Source organism: Sorex araneus, chromosome X (genome assembly GCF_027595985.1).
Source record: "Sorex araneus isolate mSorAra2 chromosome X, mSorAra2.pri, whole genome shotgun sequence".
Taxonomy (NCBI): domain Eukaryota; kingdom Metazoa; phylum Chordata; class Mammalia; order Eulipotyphla; family Soricidae; genus Sorex; species Sorex araneus.
Window position 1 is genome coordinate 212,218,154 of NC_073313.1, and position 17,502 is coordinate 212,235,655.

The 17,502-nt window shown below is 41.6% G+C and overlaps 1 protein-coding gene across 13 annotated transcripts in view; it reads left to right on the plus strand.

Moving 5' to 3' along the window:
- The window catches only part of OSBPL6 (oxysterol binding protein like 6), a 235,478-nt gene that overhangs the window by 152,616 nt on the left and 65,360 nt on the right, over window positions 1-17,502 (plus strand). For 7 of the 13 annotated variants that reach the window (XM_055120268.1, XM_055120270.1, XM_055120271.1 and 4 more), the window contains 6 exons: window positions 3,788-3,880; window positions 8,272-8,376; window positions 11,016-11,138; window positions 13,845-13,898; window positions 14,964-15,077; window positions 15,175-15,345. In XM_055120268.1, coding sequence (XP_054976243.1) covers window positions 3,788-3,880; window positions 8,272-8,376; window positions 11,016-11,138; window positions 13,845-13,898; window positions 14,964-15,077; window positions 15,175-15,345 — 660 coding nt within the window. The remainder of the gene's footprint in view (window positions 1-3,787; window positions 3,881-8,271; window positions 8,377-11,015; window positions 11,139-13,844; window positions 13,899-14,963; window positions 15,078-15,174; window positions 15,346-17,502) is intronic. The other 6 variants (XM_055120272.1, XM_055120275.1, XM_055120276.1 and 3 more) reach the window with 1 other exon arrangement.

Below are 17,502 nucleotides of genomic sequence, written 5' to 3' on the forward strand. Positions count from 1 at the left end.
TGTCTCTCAGAGAGCCTGAAAGGCTCCCGGGACCTGCAGGGTTCAGACCACTGTGTGAGGCTTCAGCTCCAGAAGTTAGTGTGTGGGAGACAAGTAACAGATGTGGAATATAATTATGATGTATGCCTATGGTATAGTGAAACTTTTAATAAGGATCATATATAACTTTTGCTATTTTAAGACCAAGAAAAAGACGAGGGGCTGCAGCGATAGTACAGCGGGTAGGGCGTTTGCCTTACATGCAGCCAACCCGGGTTTGATTCCCAGCATCCCATGTGGTCCCCCAAGCACTGCCAGGAGTAATTCCTGAGTGCATGAGCCAGGAGTCACCCCTGTGCATCGCCGGGTGTGACTCAAAAAACAAACAAACAAACAAACAAACAAAAAGACAATGAAATGGTGTAAGAAGGAAGATAACTATATCTTTAAAAGGTGATAACTTTGAAAGTATTTTTATAGGCTATTGTTAGTGACAGGTATAGAACCCAGAAATTCATACATGAAAACATACACTTATCACTGAGATACATTCCTGGCCCTAAAATTTTTGTTTCAAAAATAATAAAATACTTATTTGCGGGTTGGAGAGATAGTTCCATGGGAAGGGTTTTGCCTTGCACACTACCAGCCTTGGTTTGATCTTGGCATCACATATGGCCCCTGCAGCCCAGCCAGGAGTGATCCCTGAGTGCAGCTCCTGGAGTAAACCCTGAGAAAATCTGGGAGTAGAAAGAGCACAGCCCTGGTTCATGCTTAAGTTATGCCTGAGCATCAGAGCTAGGAATATGATGTTTCTATATAAGGTTAGGAATTCTTGTTAATACGTGCCCAACTTAATAGTTCCTCCAAAACCTCTGTTGTTATCTCTCTGATACTTCCAAATTGGACAAATTAGAATGATTCATGAATCGTGCCCATTTTTTTGTGTGTGTGTCCTAATTTGTCTTTTCATTTTTATCTTTGTAATAAATGACAAGAAAGGTATATTTAGGTAGGATTTAAATATGTGTGACCCAGTGTCAGAGAGATAGTACAGGGGTTAAGGTGCTTGCCAAGCCACATGCACAGCTTGGTCCCCTGAGCACCGACAGGAGTAATTCCTGAACAAGGAGCCAGGAAAAGGTCTCAGCACCACTGTATATGGCCCCCAAACTAAAGACAGCAATCTATGTAGACCCCTTGTTTCCAAGGTATTAGGAATCAATAAAAGAATAAAAGTTTACAAAGGAATTAAAATAGATTGCCTCTGGTTAAAGTATAATTTTCTTTATGAAAAATCAGTTATTAATCTAATCGTCTTTAAGTAAGGTATCAAATATAGAGACTTTAAGAAGTAAATAAAATAGCAACTTGGTTTGTGGAATCAATGAAATATTATAACTAGAATAAAAAACTTTAAATTTTCTATTCAGCCTATATCTGAATATCGATTGAGTTATATAACTCAAATTGTTGCATTATTCTTTGATGACTTTCAAATTTATTCCCTAGAGAAAATGATTCCCTCCACAAATATCTAAGTAAATGTATTTATTGTACTAGGAAATTAGAAAATACTAAGAATAAAATTAAATCACCTATAATCATTCCCACTTATATAGTTACAAGTTGACATTCTGTTGGGTTTTCTTGGTTTGTTTTGGCAGCCACCCCTGGAGGTACACCAGGGACCATGCAGTGCTGGAGACCAAACCTGAAACTCCTACATGCAAAGCCTGGGCACTAACCATTCAAGCAATTTCCCTGGCCCAACATTCTGTAATATACTTTAATTTTATGTACAGCATCATTGTATGCTACATACTTTTTAATTGCCTTGTTTTATAAATGGAACATCATGAGGTTTTTTTGCATATGAATGTACATACTTCTATTATTTTGAATCACTTAATGTTATTTTCTCCTAAGTCTGTAGTACTTCAGATATTTCTGATTGTTTTGGTTTTGGCATTGGGCCACATATGCTGTGCTCAAGACTTACTCCTGTCACTCAGAGGACCATGTTGGGATGCCAGGGATTGAACCTGGGTGGGCCATCTGCTGTACATTGCTCCTGCCAGCCCCTATCAGATACTTTTTACTATAATAAATACATTTTTCAATATTAATTTGAGTATTTTCTCTGGGTAAAGACTTAGCTGGAGGGTTGCTGGGACAATGAATTTTTCCCAGAGGTATTTTTGTTTGTTTATTTGTTTTTGTTTTGAGCACCCAGTGGTGCTCAGGTCTGTGCTCAGGCTCTGAGCTCAGAGATAACTCCTGGCATTGCTTAAAGGACCAACATTATATAGTGCTGAGGATTGAGCCAGAGTTGCAGCCACAACCATGTGATAGGCAAGCTCCTTTTCTTTGTGTCTCTCTGGCTCATCCCAAAGGTCTTTTTTTTTTTCTTTTTTGGGGGAGTGGGGGTCATACCCAGCAATGCACAGGGGTTACTCCTGGCTCTGCACTCAGGAATTACTCCTGGCGGTGCTCAGGGGACCATATGGGATGCTGAGAATCTAATCTGGGTCGGCCTCGTGCAAGGCAAATGCCCTACCCACTGTGCTATCGCTCCAGCCCATCATCCCAAAGGTCTTGAATGTAATTGCAGATTTTCTCTTTAGAATGATTGTAGCTAATTGACTCTCTTTCCTCACACCCTGGTCCATTCTTTAATATGACAAGTACAAACAATTTTTTTTTGCTGTTTTATTTTGGATGGGTGTTTGATCATTATGTGACTGAAACTCCATCATGAAAGCTTTGTAACTGTATCTCACAGTGATTCAATAATCACTGTCGTGACACTCAGACTGTCGAATCACTGTGAGATACAGTTACAAAGCTTTCATGATGGAGTTTCGGTCACATAATGATCAAACACCCATCCCCCCACCAGTGCACATTTTCCACCACCAATGCCACCAATGTCCCCAGTATCCCTTCACTACCCTGCCTCACCCCTGCCTCTATGGCAGGCATTTTCCTTTCAACTTTCTCTTTACTTTTGGGCATTAGGGTTTGCAATACGGATACTGAGAGGCCATCATGTTTGGTCCTTAGTCTACTTTCAGCACACATCTCCCATTCTGAGTGATTCTCCAACCGTCTTTGACTTAGTAGTCCCTTTTCTATCCCACTGCCTTCTCCCCTAGCACATGAGGCAGGCTTCCACCATGGAGCAGTCCGCCTGGCCCTTGTCTCTACTGCCCTTGGGTGTTAGTCTCATACTATACAAACAAATTTTCCGTGTCTTCAAACACTTCTGAGATTGAGACTGAACATATCTCCAATATTTGTGAGTTGCCTGCTTTTGTAATAGAACTCTGCCATTGATTGTACCTTTGTACCATTGATTGCACCATCGATCTACCTTTGAATTTTCTTCTTCTTTGGAGCACTTTTATATCAACTAAACGAAATTAAGTCTGTGGACCTCTGGATGTAGACCCTTTTTTCTTCTATTAGAAAGCCGAGAACTTTTCCTCAGGGCTCATGGTCTAAGAGGTAAATGTGTTGTTCTTTTGAAGTTGAAAATCATTCTGACTTACTCTGTAAGGTTTTCAAATTTGTGTCCTCATGTTTTTTTTTTTTTCTAAGACTGAAGCCAGCTCTGTGCCCAATCCTAACAAGGCCAGCGAAACCCTCTTTTGCCTTTTCCCACGGATGTGTCTTTGGTTTCCCCAGGAACGTGCTGCCTCTCCCATTGCTTGCTCCTTTCTCTGTGACTTGTGTGCACTTGTCCTCTTGCCTGTGCCAAGGGAAGTGGATCGTCTGACTCTGAGTGTGTTTCATTGACTTGCAGGGGACCCACATCCTGGAGAGGACAGCCTCCTCCGGCACGGAGCCCTCTGTGAGTCGCCAGTTGCTTGAGCCTGAGCCGGGTCCTCCATCCAAGGTCAGTGATGGGATGGGGATGGAGCGGTGGTGCCTTAGGTCGCTTTGAGCCTCTTTGGGGGAAGTGTCCTAAGTGACTCATCTCTGACACCTTGAAACAGCTGTGCCCCCAGAGAAGGACTGCATTTGTACTTCTTCCAGCTCCAGTATAGTAGGTTGCCTGCCCTGTGTAAGGAAGAATGGTAGTCTTTTTTGTGTGTGTGAGAAAGTATTCAAAGTTCCAGAATTTTCTTTAAGTGGGTGAAGGCAAGAGAAGCTGTTGTCATAGGAAGAAAAGAGCAAATATTTCTATCCCGTGCAAAAATAAAAATAAATCACTGCAGACCAGAGCAACAGTGCAGCAGGTAGAATGCTTGCCTTGCATGTGACTGATGCAGCTTTGATCCCCTGCACCCATACGGTCCCCTGCACCCTATTTGGTCCCCCATGCACTGCCAGGAATTATCTCTGAGTGCAGAGTTAAGATCAAAAAACCCTGAGAACCACTGGGTGTGGCCTGAAAAGCCAAAAAATAAAATAAAGTGAAAACAAATCACTGCATCCAGCAATAACTAAAAAAAAAAAAAAAAAACAGCAATCGTGGATGCGCATGCTGAGCACGCCAGCTTGATGCTAGCTGCTTCAGTACATGAGCCTGTTTCCTCCAGTCCTGGTGAACAGCTCATGCAGCATAGATAGTTCTTCCATTTTAAAAGATCGGAAACCAAGAGTTCCCCAAAGTAAAAAGAGGGAGGAAGGGAGTAGGAGAAGGAGGGGGAGAGGACCGCTAAGAGGCAGCACAGGGACTCAAACAGACTTGCTTAACTCTATCCTGAGGGTCAAACCATACCTTCCCCACTTGCCCTGACATCTGCCTTCCTAGCAGAGAACTCTAGCAGAACACTGCAGGTTACTGATTAAGAGAGGAAAGGTCTCAGTAGCCAAGGAGGAAGAGAAGGTGGTGGTGAGCAGAGTTTGTAACATTGTACCCCTAAGACACAAACATTTATGTGAATAAAATTTAAACCCCCCTTCTTGGTGGTGGAATATGAGCACTGGTGAAGGGATGGGTATTCGAGCATTGTATAACTGAGATTTAAACCTGAAAACTTTGTAACTTTCCACATGGTGACTCAATAAAAAATTAAAAAAAAAATTAAAAAAAATTTAAACCCCCCAACTAAACCAAACCTTTTCAGTTTCAAGGAAGTCCCTGTTCCTTCCCCTCTACTATCTATTCCACGGACTAGCAGATTAGAAACATCTAAATCTGCTGATATCTGAACGGCAAAACTCGTAAAGAAAAAATCAAGGAGATTCCATCCTAGTAGCTCAGGTTGATTATCAGCTAGCTGGCTCCATGGCATCCCCGCCAAGCAATTTGGAAAATAGAATGCCTGGGGGACTTGGAATTCACATAAGAAATTTGCTGCTTCAGTTCCAAAACAAGTTAATTTGTAAGTAGCTGTGACTGAACCATCTTTTCCTGTGTTCGATAGAATCCTCTAAGAAAGAGACCCTGTACTCTTTATACCTAGTGTGGTGATAAAAATCTGCTTAGACCTCTTTTTTATTTTGAAGGTATTATAAACTCTACCATTTCTTTATCATGCAGGAGGAGACTATTAAATTCAGGACAGGGGCAGTTACAGAACTAGAAAAAATAATTTAGGGAGAATGAAAATGATTTGGTTTCTATTTGAGTGGCAAATAGAGAATGTCTGCTTGGTAAATACAACTATCAGTTTTCTCTTTCAGGTAGCCAGTGGGAAGAAAATTAACAAATATAGGACTGGAAAAGGCAACTCACCCTTACCGAGTCTCATGCTTTGTACCAGGAATAACACTGATACAAACATTCTCTCTCTTAGCCCTCAACTCCATGCTGTGGGCACAGATGTTGTTCTTATAAGTCAGCGTGCCCAGACTCAGATAGCAGGGCAGTGTGTGATGGCTAGGGAGTGCTAGTCTGAGATGCAGAGAAAAGAAGACTTGGATATCTCAGAGAATGAGACAGAAGTGGGAAAGGAGAAGTGTTGGTGTTCAAACCACAAATTGAGCCAGGATATGGCCCTGTGCTTATGAGTACCTCGCATGTGAGATCCTAAGTTGGATCCCCAGCACCACACACAAAATGCAAATAAGGAACAACACATGCCCAAGACAGGCTGCCTCCTCCTCTCCCGCTGGCTCTCTGTGCGAGCTCCAGCATCATCTCACTTAAGACTGTGGTGCCGGGGCTGGAACAATAGTACAGCAGGTAGGGCATTTGCCTTGCACACGGCTGACCCAGGTTCAATTCCCAGCATCCCCTGAGCACCGCCAGGAGAAACCTCTGTGTATCGCCGGGTGTGACCCCAAAAAGAAAAAAAAATAAAGACTGTAGTGCCTCTATGTACACAGTCCCCTACCCTGGCCTGTTCTTCTGTCCCCTGCTGCTGTGTCCACTTCTCTACCAGGTGCCTGTTCAGCCTCTCCCCTTACCTTCCTTCAGGTGGCTGAGCTCTCTCTGTTCTTAGAAAGTGGACCCAGGCATCCCCTTCCCGATGCTTGAGTATCAACTCTCTCCCCAGCCCGCCCTCAGCCCTGTTGTTGTGTTATATAGCCTGTCTTCCCTGACTAGGCTGTTGCTTTACTCTTTCTTTTGTCCCTAGACACGTTCTTTCTTCTCTAGGAGGACAACATGAGTACAGGCTTAGGGTGCTTATGACTGACCAAGAGAGAGCCCTGGGGAGTGAAGCAGGGTTTGGGTAGAGGTACTGTAGGTGTCCGTTTGGCTGGAGCACCCCCCCCCCCACCATGGCTCTGATCCCTGTAAGCTCTAGAGCGTGAGTCGTGATGCAGAGTTGGTCTCACATATGGAGGCACAGAGGACTTTTTGTCCCAAATCTTTATATCTGTCAGTCATTGAGAGTCACCTAGGAGGGGGATACTGCAGCATTATTGCCCCCATGAAGCCCCTGCCTGGCCACACCACAGTTCCGCATCGAAGGAGGGGATGGTTAACCCTGGCAGCAGCCTGCCTCCTGCTGGCCGGGATGGCTAGGTCCATGCCTCCATTCACCTTACTCTTCTGTGCTGGTGCCTGCCTTGATCTTGCTGCAGGACTGATCGATTTCTGGTATTGTCTGTGCATTCCTGCTGACTACATCTTGTGGGGCTCTGACACCCCATTTGGATACCAAAGCACCTCACCATCTGGTGGGCTTCTTAGCCTGGCTTGGCACTGGAAATGCTTGATGTGGCATCTGCCTGGTACTGCCTCAGGATTTCTTTGTGAAGTTGTTTCACCTGCTGTGGTGTTTACCCCTTCTGGAAACAAGGCACATAGAGTTCACCCTGAAGAAAGGAAGCACTTCAAATAAACAGACCAAGGCTGTTTCTCAGTGACACACTGGTTTTAGGCATTGTTATGAGATTAAAAGCATTTTTTAAATTTCCCTGATTGCCAAAACCTTTGTGTCCCGACTCGAGTCAAGGACTAATGTTTGGATCACTTCAGGGCTTTTGATTCTAATTCTGTCTTAAGAAAACCTATGGAAGTTGAAGACTTAAAGTTAGTACCAATAGAAATGACAAAAGATATCTTTAATTTTTAGGAAGTAACCTACCTTTCATAAGAATAGCTTTGATCCTTAAGCATAACAGTGAATCATATTATATAATGAGATGGGCTATTTTATTTCTCACACACCTTATTTATAAAATTATTACAAGCATTTACAATTCAAATAGGGAGAATGCTGTTTGCTCTGGATTTATCTTTTGCCTCTTTGTCAATTTGACAGCTTATAAAAACAATATTAGGATTTAAAAAAAAACGATGGGTTTATTGATACTACAACAGAGGGAATATATTTGTTCCCACATTTATGTCTTTAAAAATTACTCTTTTTATTTTTTCTGTTACCAATTTTGTCCACCACTGCAATTAAACTCTTAAATAAGGAAATGAAAAACCCACTATAATAAATACAAGTAACCACAGTTTTACAGGTAAAGACTGTCATCGCATTCAAAGTTTAGTGAGGAAAAATATTTAAAGCATTTGTATGTTTCAATTTTCACAAGCAATTCAAGGTATTGTATCATAAATAATATAAAGATATATACACAGAGAGAGAGAATAAATTGAAGACAATACTATCTTCCAAAACAGATATGGCCAAAATTTAAAATACTGCTGTTTTAGTGATGCTATCCATGGATGCAGCTACCAGAAATAGACATGCCAGTAAATACAGTTGATAGCACTCTGAGAAAAAAAAAGAACTTGATTGAATATATTTACACATATCTGGGGGGTTACTCTTAGTTTCTTGATTAAACAGAACTTTATAAGTAAACAAAATATACATAGAAAAATTCCTTCTCTGTCTTTCTGTCTCTGTCTCTGTCTCTCTCTCACGCCAGGGATGGAACCTGGGCTTCACACAGGTGAGGCACGAGCTTTACCCTGAGCCACATCCCGGCACAGAAATCTATCATTTTTATGGAAATTTTAAATCTCTTTTTCTGGTAAGAACAGAATACCGAAGATACTGGACTTTTTATAAGATGACTATTTTTCTTCTAATACATTAATGTGGTTCATAAGCTATGTTCACTTGCTGAATTGTAGTTCATTGTTGAAGAGCCAGAGCGCTCTGCTTTGGACTCTGAGTGCCAGCGCACTTGGATTCTCCAAAGACCCTGGTATGCAGCCTGATGTGGTCCCATCAGCCCAATTTTAAAACAAAAATCACTGTGGACTGGAGAGATAGTGTAGGGGTGATGCACTTTCCTTGCATGCTGCTGACCCTGGTTCTATTCCCCAGCACCGCATTTGGTCCCCTGAGCACAGAGTCAGGAGTATGCCCCAAGCATACATTTAGATGTGGTTCCCAGCCCTAATTTTTATATATATATAAAATTGGAATGATAGCACAGTGCACAGTGGGTAGGGCATTTGTCTTACATGCGACAATTTGTGCAATTCCTCAGTCCCTCTCAGAGAGCCTGGCAAGCTACCGAGAGTATCCTGCCCGCACAGCAGAGCCTGGAAAGCTACCTGTGGCATATTTGATTTGTCAAAAAGCAGTAATAATAAGTCTCACAATGGAGACATTACTGGTGCCCACTCGAGCAAATCGATGAACAACGGGATGACAGTGCAGTGCATTATATATGTATATATACACACACATATATAAATGCACACACACACACACACACACACACACACATATATATATATAATTAACTGTTTTGGTCAGATCAGTACCTGTCTGACAGTATTGATTTTCAGGTAGAAAATCATTTCTACATTGGTTTTCTTATGTCAGGAGAAATTCACAGATTCTTTAAAGCAGTATTTCTCAACTTTTTTTTTTGACCATGGCACCCTTTTCACCTTGTTTCCTTCCTGTGGCTCCAGACTTACCAGTTCCCCCCCCATTATTTTTCCCTGCTCCCCACTTTTGCTATTTTTATTCCCAAGCCCCCCCTACACCCGGATTATCCTGAGGACCCCTGAGGATGCCATATGCACCCTATTGTGACACTCTAACTAGATAGTGTTTGCCAGGTCAACTGTTATGTGGGAGCTGTGTGTGTGGGACTGATGCACGGAGAGCCCAGAATGTGGCCACAGGCTTCACAGCTACCACAGAAGCAGGCTCAAGGTGCCAACTATAGACGATCCCGTTTCCTCAGTAGTTTCTGATCTTGAGGTCTTGTGGAAAACTCTAGAACTTGAAGTTCCCAAAATTTGACCTACTGTATCTTTCCTGGGAAATGAAGATTATTTAGAAATCTACCTTCTTTAAATCAGGTGGCAGATGATGCCCTCCAGTTGCACTTACAGCTACTTCTACTCCCCTGGATCGTCCCAGTGCCGCCAGGGAGGGGCTGGTTTGCCCACTCTAGGAAATGCTGCTCTACAAGTTTAGGTCAAGCCTCAAGGTCTGAGGCTTTCTAATTTTGAGTGGTAGGAGAGGGTACATAGTGGGGTCATACCCAGTGGGGCTCAAGGGTCACTCCTGGCAGTTGGAATGGGGGTCAGCCAGCTGCAAGGCAAGTGCCTTAGTCCCTGTTCTCTATCTCAGGCTTTTTTTCTGATTTTTAATATTGTCCACTTGTGAATATTAAATGCCATTGATAGAAAAAGTGTGTCTCACACACGTGTGGGAACCATGACTGAGTTTATTTTCAACAGAGGCCTGAGAAGGTGCAGTATCCAGAAGTCCAAATTTGTTTTGTTTTGGGGGGTGGGGACACATCCGGCCATACTCAGGACTTATTCATGGATCTGTGTTCAGGGGTCACTCCTGATGGGCTCAGGGGACCATATGGGATGCCAGGGATCAAACCCAGGTCGGCCGCATGCAAGGCAAGTGCCCTACCTGCCGTACTCTCTCTCTGCTCCCCAGAATGCCAGATTTCTGGTTTTGGTCTGTGCTGCTCTCTCCACCAACCCTGGGCTGAGCATATGTTTCAGAATGTGCAGCTTTAAAGCTTTCAATTATGGGTGTGCATGTGGTGAGCAGAGCATGGGGTGCCATGTCTGCCCTGGAATGCTCACAGCCTTGTTGGGAGGAAGCGGAGCCCACAGCACGGCTCACAGGGTTCAGTGGGGGCGAGCCACTTAGTCCGTCACAGCTTTCTCTGTCTCCCAAGTGGGACATATGCTCTTCATCTGATGTGCACCCTTCTGTCTTATTTTAAAATTGCAAAGTGCTTGCACAGTGATGAACCATCTGAGGGGAAAGTGCATTTAATCTTCTGAATACCAGCCAGTAGAATTCCCGTCCACCCCAAATTCCAACTCTCAGCTCTCAGGAGTCCTCATCCTACACACACACACACACACACACACACACACACACACACACACACACACACACACACACACACACACACACACACACACCACAACACACACACACCTCACTCTCATCCTCTCCCTCACCCTCAGGTCTGGCTGCAAATTCATTTTCAATTCAATTCTAACTGCATAGCTAAGGCTTCCAGTTAGAATTTGCTCCGGAGTGTTGTTCATACATCTGGTGGATCAAGTGTTGCTTCAAAAGCAACTTCTACTCAAGAATCTGCTTTAAGTGTGTGATCGAGCATTGAGAAATATGTGATTTGTTTTTCTTCATTTTTTTTTTGTCCAGGAAGCTGACAGCTGGGAAATTATAGAAGGGCTGAAGATAGGCCAAACCAATGTCCAGAGACCAGATAAGCATGAAGGCTTTATGCTGAAAAAAAGAAAATGGCCTTTAAAGGGCTGGCACAAGGTAACGGTTTGGGGAGTTGTGCTCAGGGAACCACGCCCTGATGGGGATCAAACCCAGGACTCCCTTGTGCAAAACTTGTACTCCAGCCCTTTGATCATCTGCCCAGTATCAAGTAATATGAGTATGTTTGTGATGAATCTTCTTTGAAATAAGAGGTGTTTTCAGATATATGTGTATATTCTGTCAGCTGTGCTTATATTTATTACCCATCCCACCATCACTGATTATCTAGGATTTGTCTAACGTTTTACTGTTGTGATGAACATACTTACACATTTCTGTTGAATTCCTTGGGATATATTTGTCAATTGTTACCAGTTGTTTGTTACCAAATTGTTACCAGTGCAAACTAAAGATGTGAAATCACTCACTTGGGGGGGGGGGTGTCCTGCCCTTTAAGTTTTATTTCTTCTAGTTTAAATGATGGGGATAGCACTTTGTTTTTGTCTTGTTACAGTTTTCAGGGTGAAAAGAATTCGAGCGATGATAAAGAGGATAGAGTTGTCTTCCAGTTTGAGTATAAGCCCCACACCAACTTCCCCTCCGAAATCACTTGAAAAGTAGATTCATCTGGTGGCCACATCTGCTGATGGATTTCTTCCATGGCCAATGGATTTGTTACCCAAGTGACCCGGTGCTAGTTGTCTTTTGATTCAAAGTAGAGGTTATGCATAACATCCTTAAGGAAAATTCTTTTCCACTTGAAGGGAAGGATTTGAAAATTTCCATCTGGGATGATTGCCCTGATCTCCTGTCTCTGAGGGTGGAAAAAGAAGAGATGAAAGAGGCTTCTGATCAGTAATCCTTCTAACTTGTCAGAAACCTCTCCAGTCCCTCTTGAATCTGTAACATTATTCCAATTCTAGGAATTGCTCTTTAGCAGCTCTTCTTTGGATTTTGGTCAGTGATTCAGACTCCCACTTAAAGTCCCAGCTTGCCTTTTATTATGATTATACCTCTTTTCAGTTCCTAAAATCAGTGGCCTTGCGACCTCCTTCCCATGCCCGTCTATATATCAGTGTTTCTTGGCTTTCCGACTGTGGCCCTCTTTAACCTTGTTTCCTTTCTGTGCCCCCGGTCCCTTTCCTTAGTGGCTCACTCCTCGTCTCATGCTGTGCCCACCTATTTTCACCTGTGGTATCCTTGGAATATCCTGGATCTCACAGGGAGCCACCTGGCCCCCGATTGAGAATGCTTTTAAAGGCCATACCCTCTAAAATTCTTTAACAAGTATAAAAATAAAACTAGGAGAAAAAGAGGGAAAGAAGTGTTTTTCTATGAATTGCTAGCTCTAGTACTTTTGGTCGATGTTTCAGCAAAACCAGCTGAAACACTTTCTGGACCATGCCTTTGAACATTTTGTAATGCCTTCTCTCCTGGCCTCTAAGACCTCAAGGTTATTCAAGCATCTGCCTGCTTGACTTCCCAGTCATAGACAGTTTACTGAAGTGTCTAGAGACTTTTTCTTCAGTGCTTGCTCCTTGCCCACTTTGAACCTGTAACAAAGGGGTCACGGTGGCTTTCCTTGAGTTTTATGCAGTGTCCCCAAATTTGACTGCCTGCCAGTGCAGTAGCAGAATTCTTGATTCACATATAAAATTTCACAGCAGTGTAATTAATTTTTCATCAGTAGGACAGTCCCTTGTATGTGTGTAGACTAGAGGAGAGCACTGGGCCCATTGTTTGATGGGTTCCAGTTTTCTCTTGTGAATTGCTCATGGAAAGGAAATCAACATTAAATAGTCCCTCAGTGTTTGTGGAGCAAAAGCAACTAAATTCGCATGAATTCGATCAGGATCATCGTAGAGGAGACAAAATTTGTTCCAAATAGTCGGAGAGACAGTACAGTAGTTAAGGCACTTGCCTTGCACTTACTTGGCTAACCTGAATTCAATCCCCAACATTCCATATAATCCCCCCAAATAGTGTCAAAAGTGACCCTTGAGATTTGGGAACATGACTCGATAAAAAAAAAAAGTGACCCTTGAGTGCTACTCCAGGAGTAAGTCCTGCACACTTCAGGGTGTGGACCAAAACCAAGTGAGAATAACAAAAAATTGCTCCCAAACTATCTCTCCTTATAAATGTCTACCCTTAATGTAGTTCAGAAATGATTGCCAAACCCTTTAGCTAGTTGTACTTTCTAAAGTGGAGATGCAAACATATTGCTAAGGCCACTCTTAGATTTCCCAAATATTTCATTATTCATTGATTTAGTTTACTGACTTCTGCTACAGACATGAACATTTTCAATAATTAGCCTGGCTTTCCATGGAAATGCAGCTTACCTGCACAGTGAAAAATTCCCTGTAGACAAGCTTTACACAGAATCCTGGTGATCTAACCCAGGTTGTTTTCATTTCTCACTTTTAAAAACAACCCACTGGGTTCATTCAGAAAGTCTTCACTGCAAACCTTCAGTTTCCCTCTTTTACCCACTATCTCCTCACTAAGAAAAGCCACAGTGAAAAGACCCCATCCCCATTGTATTATGTGTAAAAGAATCCTAGCGAATTAATAGCAGAACTCATGCTCAGAGTTCTGAACATTTAATGGCCTCACTGTGCCAGGTGACTGGATACAAATACATGGAAAAAATCCTTACAGTGTTGTTTACTAAATTCCAAGCAACTTAGATCCACACTTATAAATGTTTTATATAATTCAAAGTACAGACAGTAACTGGAGGTTGTTTGGTTCTTGCAGCGTTTTTTTGTCCTGGATAATGGAATGTTAAAGTATTCAAAGGCACCACTCGATGTAAGTAGCACACAGGACGTGTTTCTAAGATTGATTTAGAATTCTGCTTGAAGTGAGTAAACACCAGTATTACACGCCTTGTGCCATAGTTTTCAGCTTTGTGCTTTTCTGTGCCTGTTATATTTAACAAACTAACAGACCTCCATGTTCCATGGAAGTTTTGTGCTGATGTTCGGCTAACATAAAAATTTCAAACTGGGGCATTGAGATAATTAAACTATTGTGTTGTATGTTGTTAAAAAAAAGAATTTTTAAAGCTAGAAGTGACACTTAATAAAGTCACCTCTTCTGTCTCAAAGAAAATACAAAAGTGCTTCTCCCACTCTTTCCACATCTCTATAAATTATGCTTATTGAGATTAAAAGAAATCTTCGCTTATATCAGTGGCCTTTCATAAACTGTGTTATGAACTTCATTTTTATCTCAGTCTTTGATCTTGGTAATTCCAACTGACTAAGATGATTATGGATTATTCTGTTGTAAAAAGTAGTTATTTTCAAGTGCACTGTGGACCTCCCTCCTTATCAGAGTGATGTCATAGAGATACCAGAAGATTCAGATTTCAGTTTTGTCTTTGGTTCTTACATTGAACCAGCTGTGGGTCCTTGAGGAGAAGGGACTGGCCAGAAGGAAAATCAACTAGCTTGGAGTCTGATGCCAGCTACCCAGTTCTGCCCTCAAAGCTGGCATCTAGCTGATAACTCAGGCATGATCAGAATTATAGGTCAAAGTCTGACCCTCCTTTTTTTAGGAATTACTGAAAAGCTCATTGAGGGAAATAAACTGTACCACCTAGAATTATGAAGAATCAACATTGTATATACAGTGGAAACAGGAATAAAGAAGAATAGTCTTTTTTATTAAAGTTGATGGGAAGTTTCTGCAATCTCAGCTGTCCTGAGATCAAGAATCTTAACCTCAGAGCTGTAACCATTTCCTCTTGTAAAGGAAGTGTGGTAGTCCATTTGCCATAAATAAGTTAAAGATGGCATTGAGCTCACATCAGTACAGAAATTCACTGCATCATCTATTCTTTCAGCCTATTTACTAATCTCTTGATTTCAGATTCAGAAAGGAAAGGTTCATGGGAGCATCGATGTGGGACTCTCGGTTATGTCAATTAAAAAGAAAGCTCGACGAATAGACCTCGACACGGAAGAACACATCTACCACTTGAAGGTGCAGTTACTGTTCAGTGATTTTTCTGCTTTTGATAGGCAGTGTTGACCAGGAGAATGACTTCATCATTGCCTTCTCCTCTTGTTTGTTCTCTTAGGTGAAATCCCAGGATTGGTTTGATGGATGGGTCTCTAAACTGCGCCACCATCGATTGTATCGACAAAATGAAATTGTAAGATCACCACGAGATGCTAGCTTTCACATATTTCCTTCAACTTCCACAGCTGAGTCTTCACCAGCTGCCAATATGTCCATTGTGGATGGAAAGGTATGACTTCATGACCTAAAAACCAGCCTAGAAGGCCTTTGGAAAATAAGTCAGATGCATTACTGTATCATTGACAGTAATAAGCCCTGATCACAGCCAGATGTGGCCCCAAATTCAAATCAATGTTAAAACCACAGGCATGGAGATAGCTGTGTCTGCCTTTATTCAGTAATTAAGTTTTCTGAGCAGAGACCACATTGTACTGCACAACAATGCTCCAGCTTCTCACTTGGCCTCCATTGATATTCAACATGTAGATATTTGTGAAGAGTTGGCTTCCACAGGATTTGGGTTTTTGAACATTTTGGTGAAGAATCTCCTTCTCTCTCTCTCTCTCTCTCTGTCTCTCTCTCTCTTTCTCACATAGACCTATAAGAAATACTTATATGCAAGTATTATTTACAAAACATTTAAAAAATAACTCAGGAAGTTGGGGCCAGAGCCATAGTACAGTAGGTGGGCATATATCTTGTATCTGGGTGAACTAGGTTTGGTCCCTGGCACCTGATGTGGTCCCCAGAGCACCACAGGAGTATTTCCAGAATTCAGAGCCAGGAGTAACCCTGAGCATCACCGGATGTAGCCCCAAAACCAAATCAAACCAAAAAAAGGGAAAAAACCCAAACAACAACAACCAGAAACCTCAGGGAGTAACTACAAGACTCATCCTGCGAGACTCATCTGACTAGGTCCAATGAATGCTGAAAGAGAAAAAAAATTTGAATTTTTGCTCTTTCTTTTTATAAAAATTGCTTGTGATCTTTTGTTGAATTCTGTATTATGAATTTCACAAACCTTTAAACTCTTACATTTTTGTAATCCTGATGGTAGCATTTCCAAGAACTGTTTTATCATCGTTCTTTTCTCTGAACAGGGCATTCAGGTCATGATTATACTAGCCAGTGGTGAAATGAGATGAACAAACCAAGAGGTGAGGGGTTTAGGAAGCAGGGTGCTTACAGAGTAATCTCACTATAGATGCTCAAGCTAATATCTAAGTTCTCTGAGCCTCCTCTATTATCACCCCAAAATAGAATGAATTGCAGAGGTAGTCCTTAAAATTAAACAAGAAATGTGCCCCAGAGGGATGTTTTTAAAAAGTAAATATTTAATGCTTTGATTCTTCCAGGTCCTGTCTGTGTCTTTGCTCTGGAATGTCGATAAAATGTGTGTTGTTTTCATCCCTTGTATTATTTATTAAATATCTTGGATGCTGTCTGAGAAAGGAAAACTTAAACCAGATTTTCTGTTACTGAGTCTAGAGTAAGAAAGAAAAGACCTATTGCTGTAGTTGCAAATGATATATTACTCTAAGATTCATCTCAGTAAAATATCTGCACTGCATTTATCAAAATTCAATCTAGTGAAAAGAGCTTTTATCACTTAGCTCACATTTTGAGTATCAAATTATGAGACTCCTGAATGATCATAGGTTTGTGGATCTGTGTGGAAAATATATAAATCTGGATTTGCTAAGTGTGTGCATCATTCCATTTGCAGTGATTTAGAAGAAATGCAGTCAGTTGTAATTGAATATAAAGTCAAAGATGAGAGTTTTAAAGTTTTGCTTCAGCTTTGGCAGTAGTAAGTTTGTACTGTTAAATCTTTACAGCACTCACCTGTGTACTTTATAACTATCTTCCATTAAATCCTTTTAATCAAATGCTCATGGATAATAACAATTTGTAAGTCTTCCTTTTTATCTATTTTAATCTTTGATTGTCATTCAAATTATCACCAGATGCTTGCTTATGGATGATGTATTTTGTAATCTCAAATAATTGGTGAGATCTTGAGCTGATCCTACGAGCTCAGGGAGCTTGGAAAGGAATGACCCTTAGTCAAGAGTTATGATACTACAATTAGGGCAAGAATCAAATGCAACATAGTGAGTACTTTTCAATATTGAGTTTTTGAGCCAGTAGCTCTGTGAGAGCAAGAAGGACAAGATCCTTGAGTCGGTTCTTGAGAGAGTAGCTTACTGACTGTTACTGTCTAATAAATTGGCCTTTGCTGAGCACCTGCCATTTAGCTAAGAGGCTTCTTCCATATTTTGAGTGTATCCTCCACTCCCTATTTTAGAATGTGATTTCTCTTATGTGCTTATTGGTTTACTTATTCACGGTGGTGCTGGAGATTGAATCTATGAATCTAGAG